The following is a 20164-nucleotide window of genomic DNA, read 5'->3' as shown; positions in this document are numbered from 1 at the left end:
TTGTCCTTAGACAGAATAATATTGGCTACTTTCAACTACTGACAGTTTGTATGCTAAACTAATGTAACCTAACCTGCTGCTGGTTGCAGTTTTATACACACCATACAGAAACAAGGCTGAAGTTAGTTTTCTTACCTACCCCTGAGGGAAAAAAGCAAATAAATCTCATCTCTAAATTTCAATTTTTAAAAAACCTCCAGGCATCTTGTGGAGTCATCCGCAGGAATAATATGTAGCCTTTGCAGGATTAAAATGATCGTAACTAGAGGACTTCATGCTAATTTGTAACATAAAAACATCACTGCTTTCACAATGCTACTTGCAAGGAGAAAAATATTACTATATTGGGAATCTAAAAACCCGCCCAATGTGTCCCTGTGGTTTGGCAACCTCAGTTCATTCAATTACAAATAATAAAATACACTCTCTGAAGGTTCAGGGACAAATCCAGTGCTAACATACTTACATTCTTCAAGACTTCAAAACTTGCCCACCTAGCAGCCCTATCACATTAACATTTATGTGTTTTATGTGTACATGTGAACTATAGCATGCAGGTCACGGCTTCAGCAGCAGACCTATGCGAATACTTGTTTTTTTTTAATGGACTGGTGTCCTATTAGTATTACTTTCCAAAGCGAATGGTGGAGGGGGAAAATGTAACGATGACAATATGTATACTGATATATTTTTTGCTCACTTCTTCAGGCTTTGAATGAGGGTCTGGGTGAAGGACTCTTCTACCGTGGCCGAATCCTCCTTGCTCTCTCCATGGAGGTCTATTCTTCCCCCTCAGCCATCGCTGCAGACACAGGCTCTGCTGCCTTGGGAAAGGTACCTGAACAGCTGAAACTTCAGTAACAGCAAAAACAATTAGCAAACACTTCAGTTTATCAGCACTATTTTCCATGTGATGTTTTGCTCTAATCAGGATTTTATAGCTCAACAACAACATATAACACGATCTTATTTAATTTTATTGCTGGCCTGATTTCTGCATTACTGACGTTACTAATTCATTTGTGAATCTATATTTTGTCCTTAAAGGTGAAAGGAGCCCTGAGTAAGCTGGGATCAAGGAAGAAAAGGAGCAGTAAAAAAGATAAGAAGGAAGGTCAGTCTGCTGAAACTGAAAGAAAATAAATTAAAGCTAATTCAAATTAAGCTGCCAAGATGCGTTTTTTCAAGAAAAATTAGATCACTGGAGATGAAGGGACCTTTTCCAGTCATTTTCAGCTCTGTGCTTTTGTGCTTGGACTCACTTTGTGTGATTCATTTGTTTAAAAAAACCTTATTTATCTTGTACTGAGTCTTGATGCAGACCCCCAGTTCCTCCTCTGACTGATTCACCTTCTACCGTCTTCTTACTGATTGGCTCACCCATCTCATAACCAAAAAATCTGGACAGCAGGTGATCGGGACAGCAAAGCTGTGCACCTGACATGACCATATCATATTCACTTTCTTTGACATCATACAGGTTCAACAGTTGAAAAAAGTGCATTTAGCACAGTCTGAAGCCTGAGAAAAAAATCAGGACTTTATGACTTCCCCCGGTGGCACATTAATGAGTTTGAAGTAAGAGGAAGTGAATTCCGTTGTGGTGAACGAGAAGAAATTCTGGGAGCAAAACTGTTTCACTAATATTCTCAGACTTCTTTGAATGCTCAGCTGAAACAAAATGTTTCATCTTTTAACACAATATGTTTTCCTTTATTTACTCTGGATAATTGAAGCCAATGACAAAAAATATAGTTAGGATAAAAAAAATAGGTTAACTGTTAAAGAAGTACAGAATAAAGGAATCCTTTTGTTTTGCTTGCTCCTTGTAGCAGTAGCATCTCAGGCTGCTAGTGGACCTGATGAGTCAGGGGAGACGAGTGTTGAGGTACCAGAGGCTGCGACTGTGGATGTCGAGGAGATCCACCCTCTCCCAGAGGTGAGTACCAATTACACTGTGATAGCTGAGAATATTTTAACTATATATTTTTTTTAAAATTCCATTTTCAACACTGAGATCAAATTTGATCTTTTCTCATTGTTTTGTTTCTGCTCTTCCCTTCTCTGCATATGTCTGTCTACATATGTAGAGAAATGAACGACACACTATACAAGATTTTTTTTCATTTCTAAATTGTTGGGAATTTTCTGCCCATCACTTAAGGGAAGTTATATAAAATCTTAGACATATAATCATTATGCTGAGACAGTAAAGTTATTTAAAACGTTGTATCACCTGCCTGAGGTGAAGTTAGCACAGACCTCAGAGTTTCTTCTTATTTTCCTCCTCAGGGTCTCCTGGGACAGAAGGAGGAGTTTCTGCTGTTTGCATCTCTGTTTGAAGTCACAATGATGGAACCATCTGTAGGAACCAAACCAATAACCTTTGAACTCTCCATAGGTAAATGTGGTGGTCAGTTTGCAGGATATGGGAACTGCTGGTTTAGTCACTGTGGGTCAACAGTTAGATATTAGCTTCACTGATAGTTTATCTGATTATTATTTTCTTAGTAAATTGTTGATATCAGAGATTGAGTCAAATCCTGTAAATTGATAACTAGACAAACCTTCCGTGGTTGGGAGGAAGAAACCACAGGTTGCAGTGCCCGCTCTAGTTTTCGCTGCCTGGGGCTCAAATGTCATATTTTATTTGCAACTGTGAACCCTTGAACTCCAGGTACTGATGTGTTTTTCACAGGGAATTATGGGAAAGCAGTACAGGTTAGGAAGTCAAAGAAGAAGCAGAGCAAGGAGGATCTGAGAAGGAGCAGGGAAGAGCTGAGGAGCAGCAGAGAGGATCTAAGCGAGGAGACTCGGAATCTGTTGGATTCAGAGGACGAGCTGGACCGAGAGGAGGTTCAAAGTCCTGAACCTGAGAACAGATCTGTGTCTGCTGCCATGAGGCCCCAACCCACCGAGTACAGCAGGTAACCTCTGCCACCTTTAGATAACTAGGACACGGTTCATCTCACAATTTTCTAACCTTAACTTAAGGTAATTTAAGAACATCCAAGATGATTTCTGTTTGGAAAAAGTCTTCCCATCATTTGTCCATCCCTGGGCAGAAGCTCTGCATTAGACAACTTTCTGCAGAAATAAATTAATCACACTGTGATGACACTTCTGATAAATATTGTAGAGTTCATTCTTCAAATACTATAACCCATGCAGCACATTAACTGAATTAAACAGTGAACAGTGTTGATAGAAGATGCATGTGACCTATGTAATTCTCTGTCATCTCACGTCTTCAAATGATAACCCCCGTGTCTTATCCAATACTTCGATTGCCTGTATAAGGAGATTTTTTATACGTGACCCTAACATGACTTACATTATGTCTTTTGGCCTCTAAGGTCTTTCCAGTGTCTCCAACTTCATCCCCCATTAGTGAAATCGAAGCCTTGTTTGTTTGTCTGGAGTCAGTTTGAAGACCACAGCTTTCGTCTCTATCAGGCTAACTGGCTGAGCAAGATGGCAGACAGGCTGGTGAGATTCGATGGATTTCCAATTTCAAAAATGAAATAATGTATGTTAAGTTATGCATACAGAGCCATCTGTGCTCTCTCTACTTTTAGGAGATTGGTCTTGATGAGGTGGAAAAACTTTTGAGGAGGCCGAGGAGTAAATCGAAGCAGCGACTGGACGAGGTGCTGCTGGAGCTCGTGGTCTCCTGCAAGTCAGTGTCCTTCTTCTGAAAGCTGTATTAGAAATGATTCAGTTTAATTTGTTCTGATCTGATTTTATTAGTCTTTTGGTCTTTTCACTTTTCTAATGTTCTCCCTTCTTTCTCTCTGCAGACAGTTCAGTGCTTTCTCTGAAAAGAGATCTCAGTCGCGTCCCAACAACCTCGATAAATGCAGAAGGAACTTCATCAAGAAGAATTTGGTGAGTCTGTTCTCATGTCCTTCTTCTACCCATCACCATCTACCTGCCTGTTTCTCTCTGGCTGATTGAATGTCTTATTTTGTCCAGATCCTGCTGGCCAGGCAAGCAGTCAGGGCCAGGCGAAGGATTACAAGACGGACTGCCAAACAGCGGCTAATGGAGAGCAAGAGACTCCTCAAGAAGCTCCGCCTACTGGCTGTAGAGGTCAGAGTTCAAAGAATGTCACTGATAGTCACCAAAAAGATGTTAAAAATCGCTTTATGTACAATATGTTGCAAGTCTGACATCTGCTGCCCACGCTGTGCTCTCTTCAGCCCCAGAGTACCATCCCAGATGCTTTCATATGGCTACTGAGTGGAAACAAGCGACTAGCTTACGTCAGGATCCCGGCCTACTCCATCCTGTTCTCACTGGTGGAGGAGCAGAGGGGGCGGGACTGTGGCAAAGTCAGCACTCTTTACATGAAGGTAACCATTTAGTCTCCAGTCATCACTTAAACCCATGATAATTTGCTTTAGTTAAATCCAGCACTGGTAATACCACTCGGGCCAGTTTGTTTTGAAATAAAGTCAACAGAAAAAAAATCAATGAAACCACACAAATCTGTCAAAACTAATAATATTAACAATATAGGTGCGATAAAAAATAAAATAGCAGAGATAACATGAGAGTAATAATTATGACAAGTCAAAGAACTTTTGTAGAGGTCCATTCTCATAACGGATGAATAAAGTTGAATAAAGTTTGTTTTTACAAACAGGTAAAGCACAACAGTGACCTGATAACAACACAGATAATTCACCTCATCTTACGGTCACGCTCTAAAGTCACTGATGTTTCCTCTTTCATCACATTTATCCGTCTGTCCTTTTAGTCTCCGGGAGGTCCAGCAAGTGAGATCTTTGCGAAACTTGAGGTCTACCTGTGGCTTGGTCTTACCAAGTACAGCAAAGAGGTCATCAGTTGCCTGCCTGAGGACTTTGTGCCAGTTTATGAAGAGGACATGGGAGAGCAGGAGGAGCAGAGGGGGCTTGTCGACACTGGTGGAAGGAGGAAGCTTCCTCTCGGACTGTCCTGCCAAGGTAAGTCAGCTGAAACGTCTGTATGTTGGTGGAAGCTTAGCATCCAGGTGAAAAAAAATAGTCTTATTAGAGGACAAGAGTTTGCAAACATTTAAAGTTCCCTACAATAAATGGAGAAATTTGTACTGTATTTGTACTGAATAAAAGCCTTGTAGTTTCTTTTATTTTGACTTCTTGATCGTACAGTTTCAGCTGTTTGGTTCATGTTGGTTTGGTTCTCTCTCTACAGACCGCAGGTACTACCAGCTACGATGTCACCTGTACCAGGGGCGTGGCTTGATGGCTGCAGATGATGATGGCCTGTCAGACCCCTTTGCCAGGGTGGTCTTCACCACACACTGTCAGGTCACAAGGGTAGGTACAATAGGTTTAACAGTTGTAAGTGCAATGTTTCAAATGTTACAATTTAATTCTACCCAAGAATCAGCAAAATAAAGTCATTGTTGACGCTAAAATGAGCTAAAGTGAGAATTAAGGGTGACAAAAAAAGATAATCTTTATTGGGTCTCTTTTTACATTTACTTGCCACTAAAGTCATCTGTTGGTCTGTTTCTTTTTCCCCATACTATCATGGCATCTTTTATTAGAGCTCATAAACCTTGCACCTGCCATTTGTCATCCTGAAGCCCACAGAAGTGGTGACACACTGTTTATGTTTTGTACAGATGTTGCCAGACACACTCTCTCCTGCCTGGTGTGAGTGCTTGGTGTTCGACAGAGTCCTGCTTGAGGGAACGAGAGAGGATCTCCAACAGGATCCGCCCCTCATCATCATCAACATCTACGACTATGATGCTGTGGTAATGTTTTTTTTTTCATTTTTATATTATTATAAAATGTAATTATAGAATAATGAGCTTCATTTTTTTAAATAGAAAATATTATCTGAAACTTAGTGAGAACTTTAGATTATACGTTTATAACGGATTCATATACTAATTTCCAGCTCCACATATATATACTTGGACTGTACTAAAGTAGCTTTGCATGATAAACAGTTCAAAATAAGTGTTATTTCTCTTATATTTGAGCTTGTTGGAGCCTGCCAACTCATCTGATGTCTGAAACAAATCTTCCCTATCAATTAAAGCCACTTTTATACTGCTTATCTGCTTCTCTCATAAACATAAGTAGCTTTTGTCCAAGAGTAGACAAAATGTTCCCTATTTAGTGGCTCTAAGTGGCTCACGGTCATTTTTGCACAGTGAATACCAAACAAAACGTGATTTATCCAGATGAAGCAGGTGGAAGAGGACCTTTGAGGGTGGAGGTATACCCTGCAGAAGAGGCATGAAAGTCAGTAGAAGCGAGACAGAATATATGTGGAAAGGTGAAGATGGAATGAGTAAAGGTAGTAAAGATGAATAGCTTTAAATGGAGTCAATGATCCAAAACAATGACGAGAGCGCAAGCAGGGTGGAGTGGGTCGAGTAAGTGTCAGGGGTGATTTGTCACACAAGGACAGCAGCAAGAGTGAAAGGAAAGGTTTACAAGATGGTAGTGAGAACGGGCTGGTAGAGAGAGGAAGACGCCACGGATAGGGTGAGATGGAGGAAGATGGTCTGCTATGTCGACCTCTTATGGGAGCAGGCTTTTTTTAATGAAATGTTTTAGTATTTGCCACATCATCGGTTTATTATTAAGTGATGTCATAGTAATTAATGTGTGTGTGTGTGTGTGTGTGTGTGTGCAGGGTGGTCCAAAGCCTCTGGGTCGAGCTTTTGCCGAGCCCGAGTTTAAAACCGTGGAGGAGCTGTATGAAAAGCCCCGCCTCCGTTTCTTTGATGTTAACATGGGGAGGGTCTCCGCTGGAGAGCTGCTGGCTGCCTTTGAACTCATTGAGTTGGATTACTCTGGGTTTGGAGAGGTAACGACTGTCAGTCAGTCACAATCTTAAAAAAAGTAAAGTTCATATTTAAAGTGAGGAATCTGGAGTAACAGTCTTTTTTGTTTCTAATCTGATAGAAGATCTGATAACAAATCTCCATGAATTTGGTTAATAAAATTAAAGAGGAAAAAAGAAAACATGGTCCCAACAACTAATAAAAGTTTAGTTTTCTTTTAAATCAGAAACATCCTTTTACATATAGTGACACAGGTCTGAACTGATCAAACATAGTGAATACTAAAATAATTTCCCCCTGCAGCCCACTCTTCCCAGCCACGTTGACCCACAGGAACTGAACTACGATGAAGAGTACAATTTTCACCTGATCCCTGAAGGAGTGCGACCTGTGCTGAAGACTTTCAGGATTGAGGTCAGGCACACATGGACACACACAGTTTGTTGATGTGACACAGATGTATAATGTGGACTTTTGGCTTATAGGGCGAGATCTGTGTCTTTGTTTGTGTGCATTCAGGTGCTGTTTTGGGGTCTGCGGGACCTGAAGCGAGTGCACCTCTTTGAGGTGGAGCACCCTCAGGTGAAGATCGAGTGTGCAGGACGACAACTTGAGTCTGAGGAGATTCAAAGCTACAAGACTAACCCAAACTTCAAAGAGGTAGTCCACTACATGGATGTGGTGAGTTACTAGTTAAGGATGCTAAAGAGAACAATTCTGGTATAAAGAAAAGCAGAATTGTACGAATTCAGAACACGTGCAAAAATGTAAATTTCATTTCTTGTCCTGTTTCCTCTTCCTCCCTGTGGTCTGATCAGGAGCTGCCAGAGGAGTCGTACCTGCATCCTCCTCTCACAGTGTTTGTGGTAGAGCATCGAGCGTTTGGCCATGTTGCTCTGGTCGGGTCCCATGTGGTTCAGAACCTCATGGACTACGGCCCGCGTGAGGTTGCTGGGGAGCCAGAGGAGGAAGAGGAGCCCAAGCCAAAAGGTAAGACCTGTAAAATTAGTCTAATGTTGCTCTCTGGAGCTGTTTGCTGAGAATGCAAGTGAGTAACTCGTATGATCGTTTTGTTTCCACAAGGTTTCAATAGACTTTTTTCTCCACAACCTCCAAAAGTTTTTGTGTGTCTTTCTTAGTGAGGAAGGGTTCAATGAAGATGGACCCTCTGATGTCAGTGAGGAGTATGGGACTCAGCAACCTGTCAGTCAAACGGTCCAAGATTCCCATCAACCCCTTAAAGCTGGTTAATGTATGTGTGTTAATCTCCCACTCACTTTGCACTGGGTGTTAAAAACTAGGAAGAAAAAAGGTTCACACATATTCACATTTTAAAAATATGTTTAATGTCTTTAGGCACCCCTGAAAAAAATTAGAAATAAGGAGGAGGAGCTAGAGGAGGAGGTGCCTGAGAAGGAGGAGTTAGACTGGTGGTCGAAATACTACGCCTCACTGGAGGAGCTTGAGAAGCAGGTGAGACACTGATTTACCGATGTACCTGTTAATTTTCCTCATGGACAAAAAGGTTAAATGTAGATGTACGTTTCAAACAGACCCGTGGATACACGTGAGGCTTCAATAATAGCTTCAGAGAACTTAAGAATCAATAAAATGATGCTTAATTAAACGTTTCATCAAGAGACCATATGTTTAAATCATTTCTTTACACTGAACATGTGTAAATATATGCGCTTAAGCTTATAGGAAATAATTAATTAGTAATTAGGACATTTTTCACTCAGTCCTATTGATCTGATCCCATCTGCAGGCTGCTGAGATTCTGGAGATCGAGGAACAAGCAGAAACTGGTACAGTTAAACTACTAAATTTAGTTTAATATTTTACATTTTCCACACACTAAAAATATGAAACAATCTGTTTTTTTATATTATTAAATATCAACAACACATAGAGCCAACACATCATCATCCAGATATTTTCACTTATATATATTTCCACTAGGTGCTCATGTCATAAAATCATAGCTATGTTGAATTGAGTGGGAAGACCACAAACGTTTCTTTAAATTTGAAAGTAGTTCAACTTTTACACAAGTACAAGGATCGTATGTTCAAGAGCCAAACACATGCTGATGTAAAATCTTCTAAAATATAATTTTATGCTGCAGCATTAGACGTCCCAATCCAGAAAAAACACAACAGTCCAAATGTCAAAAAGAAAATGTTGATAGATATAAAACAGAAAAATTGCAAAGTGTGTGTGCGCATGTTTGTTGTGTGTGTGTTTAATAAAATGTTCTTCTTTGCACAGAGGGAGTAAATCTAACCATGGCAAACATTGAAGAGGAAGAGGAGGAAGCTGATCTTGTGGATGCCGAGCCTCCCAAACGCAAAAAGATCGCAACACTAAAGGTGTGACTTCACGACGAATCAATCCCCGACCTGAAGCAGCTAATCCATAATCCTAATCTTATGGCCTCATTAATACAAGGAGTCATCGTAGCTGTGCTTTAAGATTCTGTCAGAAAAACAATTACAAACTATTTTGGTCTCACACTGATATGTTAACCATAAAGTTGTGAATTTGGAGATCTCCTTTCACTTGGATTGATCCATCCGTCCATCCGTCCATCTATCAATCCATCCATCCATCCATTCTCCTCCAGCTGTCTCAGGGTGAGAGGCAGGGTACACCCTGGACAGGTCGCCAGTCTGTCGCAGGGCTAACACATAGAGACAGACCACCATTCTGCATTTTATATTGTAAGGTAGAGACCCTATAATAATCCAAAAGGCAACAGAAGCCATACACTGTCACCCTACCAGGCTCAAGACTTCTCCGATACCAAGTTGTAAACCTTTAGTTTCCTTTTAAAGACATAAATGTTCAAAAAGTATTCAAAGCCCTTCACTTTGTACATACCTTTTCATAAAATCAAAAACTTGTCATAAACATCATAAACTCAAGTCCACATATTATAATTTGGCTTTACTGGCTTTAGAAAAACACATCTATGCATTTAAGCCTTCAGAATTCACACAGTGACTTTAATGACAAATTACACTGTAGGCCCCCAGAACAGCGGTCTCCAACCTTTTTTGGACCATGGATTTAATGCCAGACAATATTTTCACAGACTGGCCATTAAGTTGTCGCCGATAAATAGAGCAAAATAAAATGATACGACCAAGACAAAAACTGTGGTATTTTGTAAATATAATAATAAACGTGAATTCACTGTGTAATTGTGTAACTTTACTAGCAGCGTCCTCCTGAAATGCGCCAACAACATTGAGAGTAACATCCTCCTCTCTGCCCCTTAATGCTCTCTGGTCGCTATGGTAACACGTAAATATTTCTTTCAAAATAAGACACACAACTACAACACGGGAAAAGACCCAGAGAAACCGAATTAACGATAAAAACCCTGAAAACCATAAATTTCACACCTGAGCCCCAACTCTCGCGGCCCGGTACCAAACGACTCACGGACCGGTACTGGTCCGTGACCCGGGGGTTGGGGACCGCCGCTCTAGAATAATAAAAACAGGAACATTTGCAAAGCTTTTAGTGTTCTCGAGTTGCCAGCCTTTTGGGTAGAAATAGTAAATCAGTGCAAAGTAAAAAAAGTTGTGAGTCAATCCACATAGACTTCATTGTTAAAATACGGTTAACATAAGAAAATTACATGTTTACAGGCCAGTTTAACAGGATTAGGATTCAACTTTATTGTCATTACACATGTATAAATACAGGGTAGCAAAGTACAGTCAAACAAAAAACAAAAAAGTCCAGTATCTTGGTCTAATCTGGCCCTTCCAAACAAATGCAAATACAAAAGGACTGCATTTAAATCAATGCTTAAAGCAATGCATTATTACAGATAAGGTCCCTTTGAGGGATTCATGCGCAGCTGTAGCTGGCATCATTCTGCAAGGCTTCACCTCTACTCCACCGACCACTAAACTTGATGTCTGGATCAGGTTTGTGTTGGTGGCGAATGCCTTACAGATAAGTTTTAATGACCTGACAAGTAATGTGACTTGTTGTGTGGTACAGTCCATCCAAGCAGACTGACTTCACGTTTTGGTGAGATAAATTTTGCTTTTCTTAATCTAGCACTAGTTGGAAGATACCCGTCGGTTGCACCTGCAGATTTTATGGGTGCAGCTTACTAGAATTATCTGATAACTTGGTAACTCCAGCTTTTTAAATTTGGCCACTTCTGCCGTCCCTACCAAAACAGGATGCGGATGGCTATTTTTCTCAGGAGCATAGTAGCTTCAGTTGTTTTGGGTGTGACTATTTTCTGGGTCAAGTTTTTTCCGCAGCCTTGATGCCGATGAGTGACAGCAGAGCAGATTTGGAGCTGGGGAAGACTTTCAGACATTTTTCTCTGTGTGTTGTGTGTTTGTGTGTGTTCAGCTGTATGGAGGCGATCTGGAGTCAGAGTTCAGCCAATTTCAGGACTGGCTGCGGGTTTTCCCTGTGTATAAAGGCCGAGCAAGCGGTGAGGATGATGAGGAGGATGAAGAGGCGAGGCTGATGGGAAAATACAAGGTAATGTATACAGAACTGTCTGTGTATTATTCTGGTAAATAGTGTTTATTATGTACTTCTCTCTCTCCCCAGGGCTCCTTCCTGGTTTATCCGATTGAACCAGAAGACACTGAAGACACCAGCTGTCAGATCATCAAAGGAATCCCCAAAAACTTACCAGTTAAAGTCTTAGTGCGAGTCTACATTGTCAAGGTCCTTCTTGCTTATACGAACAGCTTTGTGCATTAGATGACCAAATTCACATTCTTGCCTGCAGCTGCATTGCACTGGGTTGATATCTGTTTGGACCCAATTGATGTTTATTTCCTGCTGTCTGTTTGTTGCCTGCAGGCCACCAGCCTGGCTCCCACAGACCCAAATGGTAAAGCAGACCCTTACCTGGTGATCCAGGTGGGAGAGCAGAATATGGACACCAAAGATCGATACATCCCCAAACAGCTCAATCCAATATTTGGAGAGTCAGTACTATAGTTAATATGGGTTTATATTTTTTTTGCTTTTTTTGTGGAACTGCTTGTTTTATTACTGTTAGTGTTAGTATTGGTTATTCTTTTTACTATAATATGTAATATTGTCTAATTAAACTTGTCTGAAGTTCTTGAATCTTAAAAAAGCCTGAAACTGACATCCCATAATCATTTGCACCAAAGTCTCCTCAGACCAGTTGTGTTGGAAAATTTGAGTTAACAAAGAATAAAATTGCACAATTTCGAGTTCTTTTTGTTTAACTAGTTGTTTGATGCGTGTCAGTCTAGCTGTATTTGATTCCTTGTTTACCTGCCTACATGTCTCACTGTCTGTCTGTCTGTCTGACTGACTCTGTATCTCAGGGTATTTGAACTCACAGTGTCTTTCCCCCTGGAGACGGAGCTGGTTATCACAGTCATGGACCACGATCTTGTGGGGGCCGATGACCGTATCGGAGAGACACGGATTGACTTGGAGAACCGGTTCTACAGCGGCCACAGAGCCTCCTGCGGTCTGGCTGTTTACTACGACACGTTAGTACCGCAAGTCATTCAAGTCTCTGGACAATGACACTTAAAATTTAATTCTACAACTTAGATACATAAAAAATTATTTTGCTTCTTACTGTATATAAAATATATCTTATTGTATCTTACTCATTGTCATTTAAACATAACAATAACTTCAGTACTCAAATGCGCTCCACAGTCCAAATGAGCACCTTTGGCATAAGATGAAACAGACGATTCACATCATGGATGAGGAGCTGACAAATCTGCAGTAACTCTGTGGTGCTGTCATATCAATATGGGCCAAAATCCCTTAGGAACAATTCCAGTACCTTGTTGAATCTTTGCTATAAAGTATTCACCCTGGAACGCATGTGATCGGTGCTTTGCAACAATCTCACTAATTATAGTTTTTTTCAAAGGGTTTAATGAATCAAAAAATATATCTTTTTTATTGCAATGTTTTATTTGCTCAGGGTTTAAAGTGTTAATATAATTCTGACAGTAGGGTCAAAACTGGTACTAGCAATGTCTACTTGATGAAGTGGCTGGTGAGTCTATATGCTTTGTCTTTGAGTCTTCATAAATGTCTCTCTGTCTGTTTCTCACTCCAGTGATGGTTACAATATGTGGCGTGATGCAAAGAAGCCGTCAACTATCTTAAATGAGCTCTGCAGGAAGTACGGCATCCCGTCTCCTGAGTACAGGCCATCTGAAGTCAAAGTCCTCAACAAGATCTTCAAAGTACCACCAGACGCGATACCTGAAGGTAAGACAGAAAGAAAAAGAGAGACAGGTAGGTTGTGATTCAGCTAGCTCTAAATAGACTTTAGTACTAAGTGAAGCAGTGCTTAATCTAAAGCCCAAGTAAACAGTGCATAATTGTACATCTGTAAATGAATCACAATATCACATACAGTACAACATCATATTGGTCCATCTAGCAGCTCTGAAACTGCACCATAATCATTTTTCATACTTTATTTCTGCTGCTCGTCTCATACAGCAGCTTCCAGCTCTCATAATACTAATAACAGTGATGGTAATAACAGCTCTAACAGCACTGCTGCTGCTGCTGTTATTGTTATTAGAGCTGCTGAAGAAGAACCAGCGGTCTCCAGAGGAGGAGGCAGAGATACAGGAGCATGCAGCCCTGAGTTTGCTGCACCGCTGGGGTGAAATGAACGAATTCATTGCTGGAGTTGTTCCTCTGGTACCCGAGCACGTGGAAATCCGGTCTCTGATGAACCAGGACAATCCTGGACTGCCACAGGTAACCATACCACAGCATTAGGGACAACACACGACTACAGGTGCAAATAAATATATTCAACTCTGCGTGTGTGTGTGTGTGTGTGTGTGTGTTGCAGGGCTATCTTCATATGTGGGTGGACATGTTTCCCACTGACATCCCAGCTCCGCCCCCCATTGACATAAAGCCCCGCCTACCTGAACAATACGAGCTGCGTGTGATCATCTGGAACACTGATGATGTGTTTCTGGATGACGTGAACCCGTTCACAGGCGACCCGTCCTCTGACATCTATGTGAAAGGGTTAGACACACACACACACACACACACACGCCTACATCTTGATGGGCTTACCTCTGTGTTCCTGCTTAGCCTTTAGGGATCATTGTTCTGTTGTATTCCCTGTGCAGCTGGATAAAAGGACTGGAAGGAGACAAGCAGGAGACTGATGTTCACTTCAACTCTCTGACTGGAGAAGGAAACTTTAACTGGAGATTTGTTTTCCGCTTTGACTACCTTCCTACTGAGGTACACACATATTTTGGTGATGTCTGAACCTTTTGATGTCAATTAACCTTTGCTCTTATGTCTCTAGGGCTACAACCAGATAACTAATAAGTCTATAAAAATGTTAAAAATAAAAGTGCTTTATTCTTGAATCTTTACAGAAAGTAGAAAGGCAGAAAACTCCCTTTTCAGAATCAGTAAACATAAGAAGATGAATCATCTTGACTCTTATGTTCTTTCCTTTGGTGCAGCCCAGAAAACGCATTTTAGTTTTTAAAAAAATATTAAAGTACGACTTCAGTTATTTATAAACCCCGAAATCACAAAAATAGCCAGGATATTTATTTTGTACGGTAAAGCTCGTACAAGATGACATTTCCAAACCTCAGTGATCCAAGTATCCAAATGTATGAGGAAGGACCTGGCAGGAGTGGGGAGGACAAATTCCCTTGTAACAGGAAGAAATCCCAGGGGATCAAGTGAAGGCTGCCATCTGCTACGATGAGTTGGAGTGAGGGCAAAATAAGAGATCAAAGAGGAGAAAAACGACTAGAGGGAGATGTTGATCTTCTTGTGGCTCTAGCAGACGCTAGCATGTCTCATAGTGAGCCTCAGTACTCAGTAGTATACTATGCACCTTATGTACTTAGCTGTCTACCATGTAAATTTCAGGGGGTAGTGCCTCAGCCTGAACACAGCACGTTGGGTATTTACAGAACTGATGTTTGCAACACCTGCAAACATTTGAGCTTCTGACCAGAAATACTACTGAGTTTCTCTACAGTTAAAACAGCAATTAAACAAACAAACAAACAACCAACAGTGTCACAATACATGAAATATGTGTTTCTATCTGTTAGTTATTTCACATAGTTATGTAGAGGTACTAGAAAACGACTGGAGACGTATCATGTTTGTTAAAAATGCATCTTCTCCTTCTGTAGAAAGAGGTGGTGTACAAGAAGAAGGAGTCCATCTTCTCTCTGGAGGAGTCAGAGTTTCGTCAGCCGGCTGTTCTGACTCTGCAGGTCTGGGACTACGATCGCATCGCTGCCAATGACTTCCTGGGTGAGGCACACAGGCTTATCAACACTGTCAATTAGGAAGAATTATTAGACCACCACCCAATGTATGGATTATACCACAGCTGCCCTAAAGTAACAATCTTGGCAATTAACAAATGAATGTTTTTATGTTTCTGTAATAGTTACTTCAGCTTTATTCAACTCAGGGCTGAGCTGTTATTTTCCCTCCACTGTTCAGAATGCTTCACAAGATTAAAGAGTCATTACCCCAGACTCTTCCACCCAGTCATCCCTCTTTTATGCTTCATCTGTTAGGTGCAATAGAGTTGCGCCTCAGCGACATGGTGCGACCAGCAAAGTCATCCGGTAAGTGTACGATTTCGATGGCGAAGGATTGGGCCAGCCCTCGATTCTCGATCTTTCGTGCCAAGAAGATGAAGGGCTGGTGGCCCCTGACTCGTCCAAAGACCGCCGAGGACTTTGAGAGGGAGGAGAAGGAGAAGGAGGAAGCCAAAAAGAAGGGACGCAAAAAGAAAAAGAAGAACAAAGACAAAAGGAGCAAGATGAGAGAGGAGGACATCCAGTACACTGACAGCATGGGCAACACTTTCCTGTTAATGGTACAAAAATCCATGTGAATCACTTGTTAGTATAGAAGGAAGTTCAAGAAGCAGTAACTACATATTTAGTTAAATTAGAGAACATCTGTGTCTGTTGGCACAAGAGGAGAAATTTAAACAGGGTTTTTAATTCTGCAGCAACAAAAGCTTTTTTTCACTTTTGGTCTTCTGGTGTTTGAGTTTGTAATGACGAATGGAGAAAATATGATATTTATTTAACACAAACTTGTCTCTATGAAGGGAAAAGTGGAGGCGGAGCTTCAGCTGGTGACACTGGAGCAGGCGGAGGCCAACCCTGTGGGCCGGGCACGCAAGGAGCCAGAGCCTCTGGACAAACCAAAGTACTGCATGCACTACCACATACACCAGGGGTGGGCAATTCCAGGCCCCGAGGGCCGGTGTCCCTGCAGGTTTTAGATCTCACCTTGGGTCAACACACCTGAATCACATGATTAGTTCGTTACCAGGCCTCTGGAGAACATCAGGACATGTTGAGGAGCTAATTTAGCCATTTAAATCAGCTGTGTTGGTTCAAGGACACATGTAAAACCTGCAGGGACACCGGCCCTCGGTGCCCACCCCTGACATACACACTACGATTCGTTTCTTTTTTTTTTTCAAGTTAATATATTTATACACTTGAATTGTCTCTTATAACTGTCTTTAATTTCTTTTGTTTCATCTATAAATTTCTCTGATTAATGTAACTAAAAACATTTTCTCTTTTTTGGACTGATCTCTTTAGTGGTTGCTACAGCGGCTCATTTCCCTCCATCCCCTCTATCTCCAGCATCTTCCTCTTTCCAGCTAATCCTCTGCATGTCCTCTTGTACTACTCCAAGAGCCTTCTCTGTAGTCTTCCTCTTTTCCTCCTGCTTGGCTGCTCCATATTGAGCATGCTTTATCAAGTATATCCACTCTCCCTCCTTTGCACATGTCCAAACCATCTCAGTCTTGTCTCTCTAACTGTCTGCAAACTGCTCAGCCTGATCTGTTTCTTTGATGTACTAATTTTGTAATCCTGTTGTTTCTGGTCACTAGCAGGGAAGGTTTATTTTGTGGTAAAACACTGATGTTTTGAATTTGGTGTGACCCAGTCTGTAGCCTTCCACAGCCCAGGTGTGAACACATATAAACTGTCTTCTGTTGTCTCTCCAGTCGTCCCACCACCAGCTTCGCCTGGTTCGTCAACCCGATGAAGACCTTCGTCTTCCTCATCTGGAAGAAATACAAGAAGTATATCATTGCTCTGGTTATCATCACCATCCTCACGCTCTTCATCGTCCTCATTGTCTACACAATGCCGCAGCAAATCAGCTCTCTCATCATCAACGGGTAAAGAAATGGATGGCTGGATGCTGACCTGACCTGGCCCAGCGTCCTTTTTATTCCTCACTTTTATGGACCTAATCTGTATAACAGGTGATTTAATGTATTTATCCTGACTGCACTACATAATCAAAGAGATGTTTTACGTTTGGATGAGTCCATCCTCAGAGGAAATTAAATCTCTTTCCTCAGTTTGAAACCACACTGATTTTATTTACATGTATTTTATGAACTGTAAAAATTGCGGCAACCTGATGTAACAAATAAGTATGTATGTTAAAATAAAACACTTTTATATTCGTTGTAATACGTTTAATATTGTGTATTATTCATAGTTAGGTTTATATTGGTGTTTTTATTTGAAGGTAAGTCAAATAAGTACATAACCTTCTGGCATTTAGCAGTGAAGTCACAGACTGCAGACAGATGCAATGATCCTACTCCATGAAATAGCACCCATTCTTGCTGTGGGGCATATTTGAAGCTAATAAAGCTGCGAAAGTTCTTATTTTCCATTACTTTTTATATATTTACTTTTTTATTATATACTAATTAAAATAAAATGATGAATACTATAAGTTATTTTTGCAAATAGATCCACTTAAATCCTGGACACTGGGTCCTTAAATCTAAATATAGTGAAAGTTACTCCCATTTTCAAAGTACTTGCAGATGGACCTGACTAAGCAACCTGTCCTTCATATGGTGGTACTGCCCTTAAAGAAACCCTGCATTATTGTCATGCTGGACACTGATAGGAACCCTCCTTTACAAAATGAACATGCATTCAATGAGACAATAAACTGATCAGGAAAGGATTTATTAACAGCACGCATCCATGAACCAAGGATCTTTTTACATTGACTTCTATGTAACTCCTGCTTGCTGTCAGAATAAACAACAGGTTTAAGGTCAGACCTGAAAGCTCCACCAAATGATCAAACCAAACCTGCAGACTCCCAGTGAAGGAGATTAACTTTAATTTGCTTTTAATTTTATTCAATTTGGCAGTTGTTCTGGCTTCTTTTATTCACAAATTTTCAAAAAGAAAACTGTGTGATAACTGTAGTGGGATCAGTGTCACAGCAGCACTGAGAGCTATACGATTTCTCAGTAACTGAAAGACAACAAAGCAATTTGCACCAAAACAATCTGAATTGAATATCGGCTACAACAGATTTCTTACATAACGGATGGTTTTATTTCTGTGCTGCATTAAGCAATCTGTTTATGTCAAAGACAATGGCACAGAACAGGAGTATAATTGCTGCTACATCAGCAACCAGCATCTACTATACAAGTAATATATGCAATGTAGCCCTATATACACAGAACATACAGCATGCTACGTAATAGTGGTCTCATACATCAGGCCTTCTACATAATGTAATAGAAGAAAGAGATTTAAAGCTGCAATAATGCTGAAGGAAATCACCAACAGGAAAGTTAATTTCGTGAATGTTAGTGTATTTGGGTTGAGCCGTAAACTTTTGACTATGATAAATTTTTAAGTGTATCTGCCACTTCCTGTTTTTGCTCCTGGCGGATCACCCAAATAAGGTAACAAACATAAAAGCTGAATCTGCAGTCCAGGAATTGAATGCTTGGTTCTCCAGATATTTTTCCAAAATATTTGACTCTTTGGACAGCTGAAACAACGTGGTAAGGATTTGTTAGTACTTGCCCAGTGCTGATTTCTGATCGCTGCCTAAGTAATTTCTCTATGTTCTGTCATTGTGCCTATTAACAGCTATCACAGCAGAAAATTCAAGTTTTTCATTCCGTAGAAAGGTGAGAAACCCCATGATTAGGAAGTGAGATGCCACCTCTCTCCTCACTGTGGTTATGCAGAATTAAAACCACAGTTTCTTCTCTTCGCAAATAAGTTGTGAAATTAGATTAACTCATTCAAAATTAATTGGCTGGGATTTGAACTGCAGGGACAGAAATAAGACTGTCTCTGTGTAGAAGTTCTTGCAGTGAAATTATAGAGCACACATTATTTCTATCATAATGACGGATTTAGTCTGGTGTAGGAGAACTTTGCTACATCTTCATTTAAAAAGTTTTCTAGCTTGAGTATCATATTTTCTTGGAAAAAGGATCAATATCACACCTAACTTTAACAGCGGGACATTTTATTATCCTAAATCTAAAACAAGCATCAAAGAACTTTGGATGTTTCCTCGTTTGTAGGGGTATTTAAGTAAAACGCTGCACTCAGCTGTCAGACTTCACTCTTATCTTCTGTCAGAACAACAGGAAGTTGGAAGTAGCTTGTTTATAGCGGTTTGCTCTGATTGTTTCCCCTAAAACTATGATAATGATGGTTGATGCCAAGACAAACTTTGGCTTTTTGCCTCAGACACTACAAAGGAAATTATGTCAGAAGATGAATATGAGGCTCAGTCAATACGAATAATTGGTGCACTGCTGTCGGCTGTTTTTCTTCATATTAGTAACTATCTAGGGTGATGCCACACAGTCGAGTGATCACTTTGGTGCTGAATAAAACATCTTAGTTATTCGATAAAGTACCAAAAGAGTACCAAAGAGGATATTCAAGTTTCCTAGACAAAATCTAGTGACTCTGATAATCCTGACTTTATCTGTAGCGCCATCACGACATGTTCAGTCCTCTGAAAAACTAAGTACACCCTGACTGCTTCCATATGAATTAAAAGGATAAGTAGCAAGCAAGTGCTGCTAATTAAAATGCACTTGATTAATTGATCATTAGGAATTTTGCCAACCTCTGTAAAAGCAGACGTTTGCTGGTCTGAAGCATTCAGCTCTGTCTCAACACAAAACCACAAACTTTCCAGGAGTGGACGTCCCAGCAAACCCACCCAAGTTCAGACCATGTAACACTGAGAGGAAAAAAACACCCAAGTGCTACATCTCAGACTCTACAGGCTATTAAATCTTAAAGTACAGTTAGAGAAAGTATAAGTTGTTTGAAAGGCTTACTAGCAAAAAGCTTCCACTCTGTAAAAAGAACATGGTGGCATCTGAACCAACCACATGACCTCATGAACATTATTCTTGGACAGACAGGACCAAACAAGCCATGTTTGATGACAATAATCCCATACACACCAACAAATCTACAACAGAAT

The 20164-nt window shown here is 40.6% G+C and overlaps 1 protein-coding gene across 2 annotated transcripts in view; it reads left to right on the top strand.

The window, feature by feature from the left end:
* The window catches only part of fer1l4 (fer-1 like family member 4), a 34216-nt gene extending 16864 nt beyond the window's left edge, over positions 1-17352 (top strand). For both annotated transcript variants that reach the window (XM_025907147.1, XM_003447713.5), the window contains 33 exons: positions 709-834; positions 1048-1114; positions 1833-1939; positions 2293-2401; positions 2699-2927; positions 3357-3489; positions 3579-3679; positions 3801-3888; positions 3976-4092; positions 4203-4355; positions 4763-4970; positions 5200-5324; positions 5636-5770; positions 6664-6837; positions 7118-7228; positions 7334-7495; positions 7633-7804; positions 7954-8066; positions 8171-8287; positions 8583-8622; positions 9086-9186; positions 11201-11335; positions 11408-11527; positions 11666-11793; positions 12166-12336; positions 12927-13081; positions 13404-13585; positions 13683-13867; positions 13975-14092; positions 15016-15139; positions 15412-15716; positions 15957-16057; positions 16875-17352. In XM_025907147.1, the coding sequence (XP_025762932.1) occupies positions 709-834; positions 1048-1114; positions 1833-1939; positions 2293-2401; positions 2699-2927; positions 3357-3489; positions 3579-3679; positions 3801-3888; positions 3976-4092; positions 4203-4355; positions 4763-4970; positions 5200-5324; positions 5636-5770; positions 6664-6837; positions 7118-7228; positions 7334-7495; positions 7633-7804; positions 7954-8066; positions 8171-8287; positions 8583-8622; positions 9086-9186; positions 11201-11335; positions 11408-11527; positions 11666-11793; positions 12166-12336; positions 12927-13081; positions 13404-13585; positions 13683-13867; positions 13975-14092; positions 15016-15139; positions 15412-15716; positions 15957-16057; positions 16875-17055 (4593 nt within the window). In that variant the 3' untranslated portion in view covers positions 17056-17352. The remainder of the gene's footprint in view (positions 1-708; positions 835-1047; positions 1115-1832; positions 1940-2292; positions 2402-2698; positions 2928-3356; positions 3490-3578; positions 3680-3800; positions 3889-3975; positions 4093-4202; positions 4356-4762; positions 4971-5199; positions 5325-5635; positions 5771-6663; positions 6838-7117; positions 7229-7333; positions 7496-7632; positions 7805-7953; positions 8067-8170; positions 8288-8582; positions 8623-9085; positions 9187-11200; positions 11336-11407; positions 11528-11665; positions 11794-12165; positions 12337-12926; positions 13082-13403; positions 13586-13682; positions 13868-13974; positions 14093-15015; positions 15140-15411; positions 15717-15956; positions 16058-16874) is intronic.
* Positions 17353-20164: the final 2812 nt, after the last annotated feature.

This window comes from Oreochromis niloticus, linkage group LG5 (assembly GCF_001858045.2).
Source record: "Oreochromis niloticus isolate F11D_XX linkage group LG5, O_niloticus_UMD_NMBU, whole genome shotgun sequence".
NCBI lineage: Eukaryota > Metazoa > Chordata > Actinopteri > Cichliformes > Cichlidae > Oreochromis > Oreochromis niloticus.
This window is presented reverse-complemented; position numbering and strand designations above follow the sequence as displayed.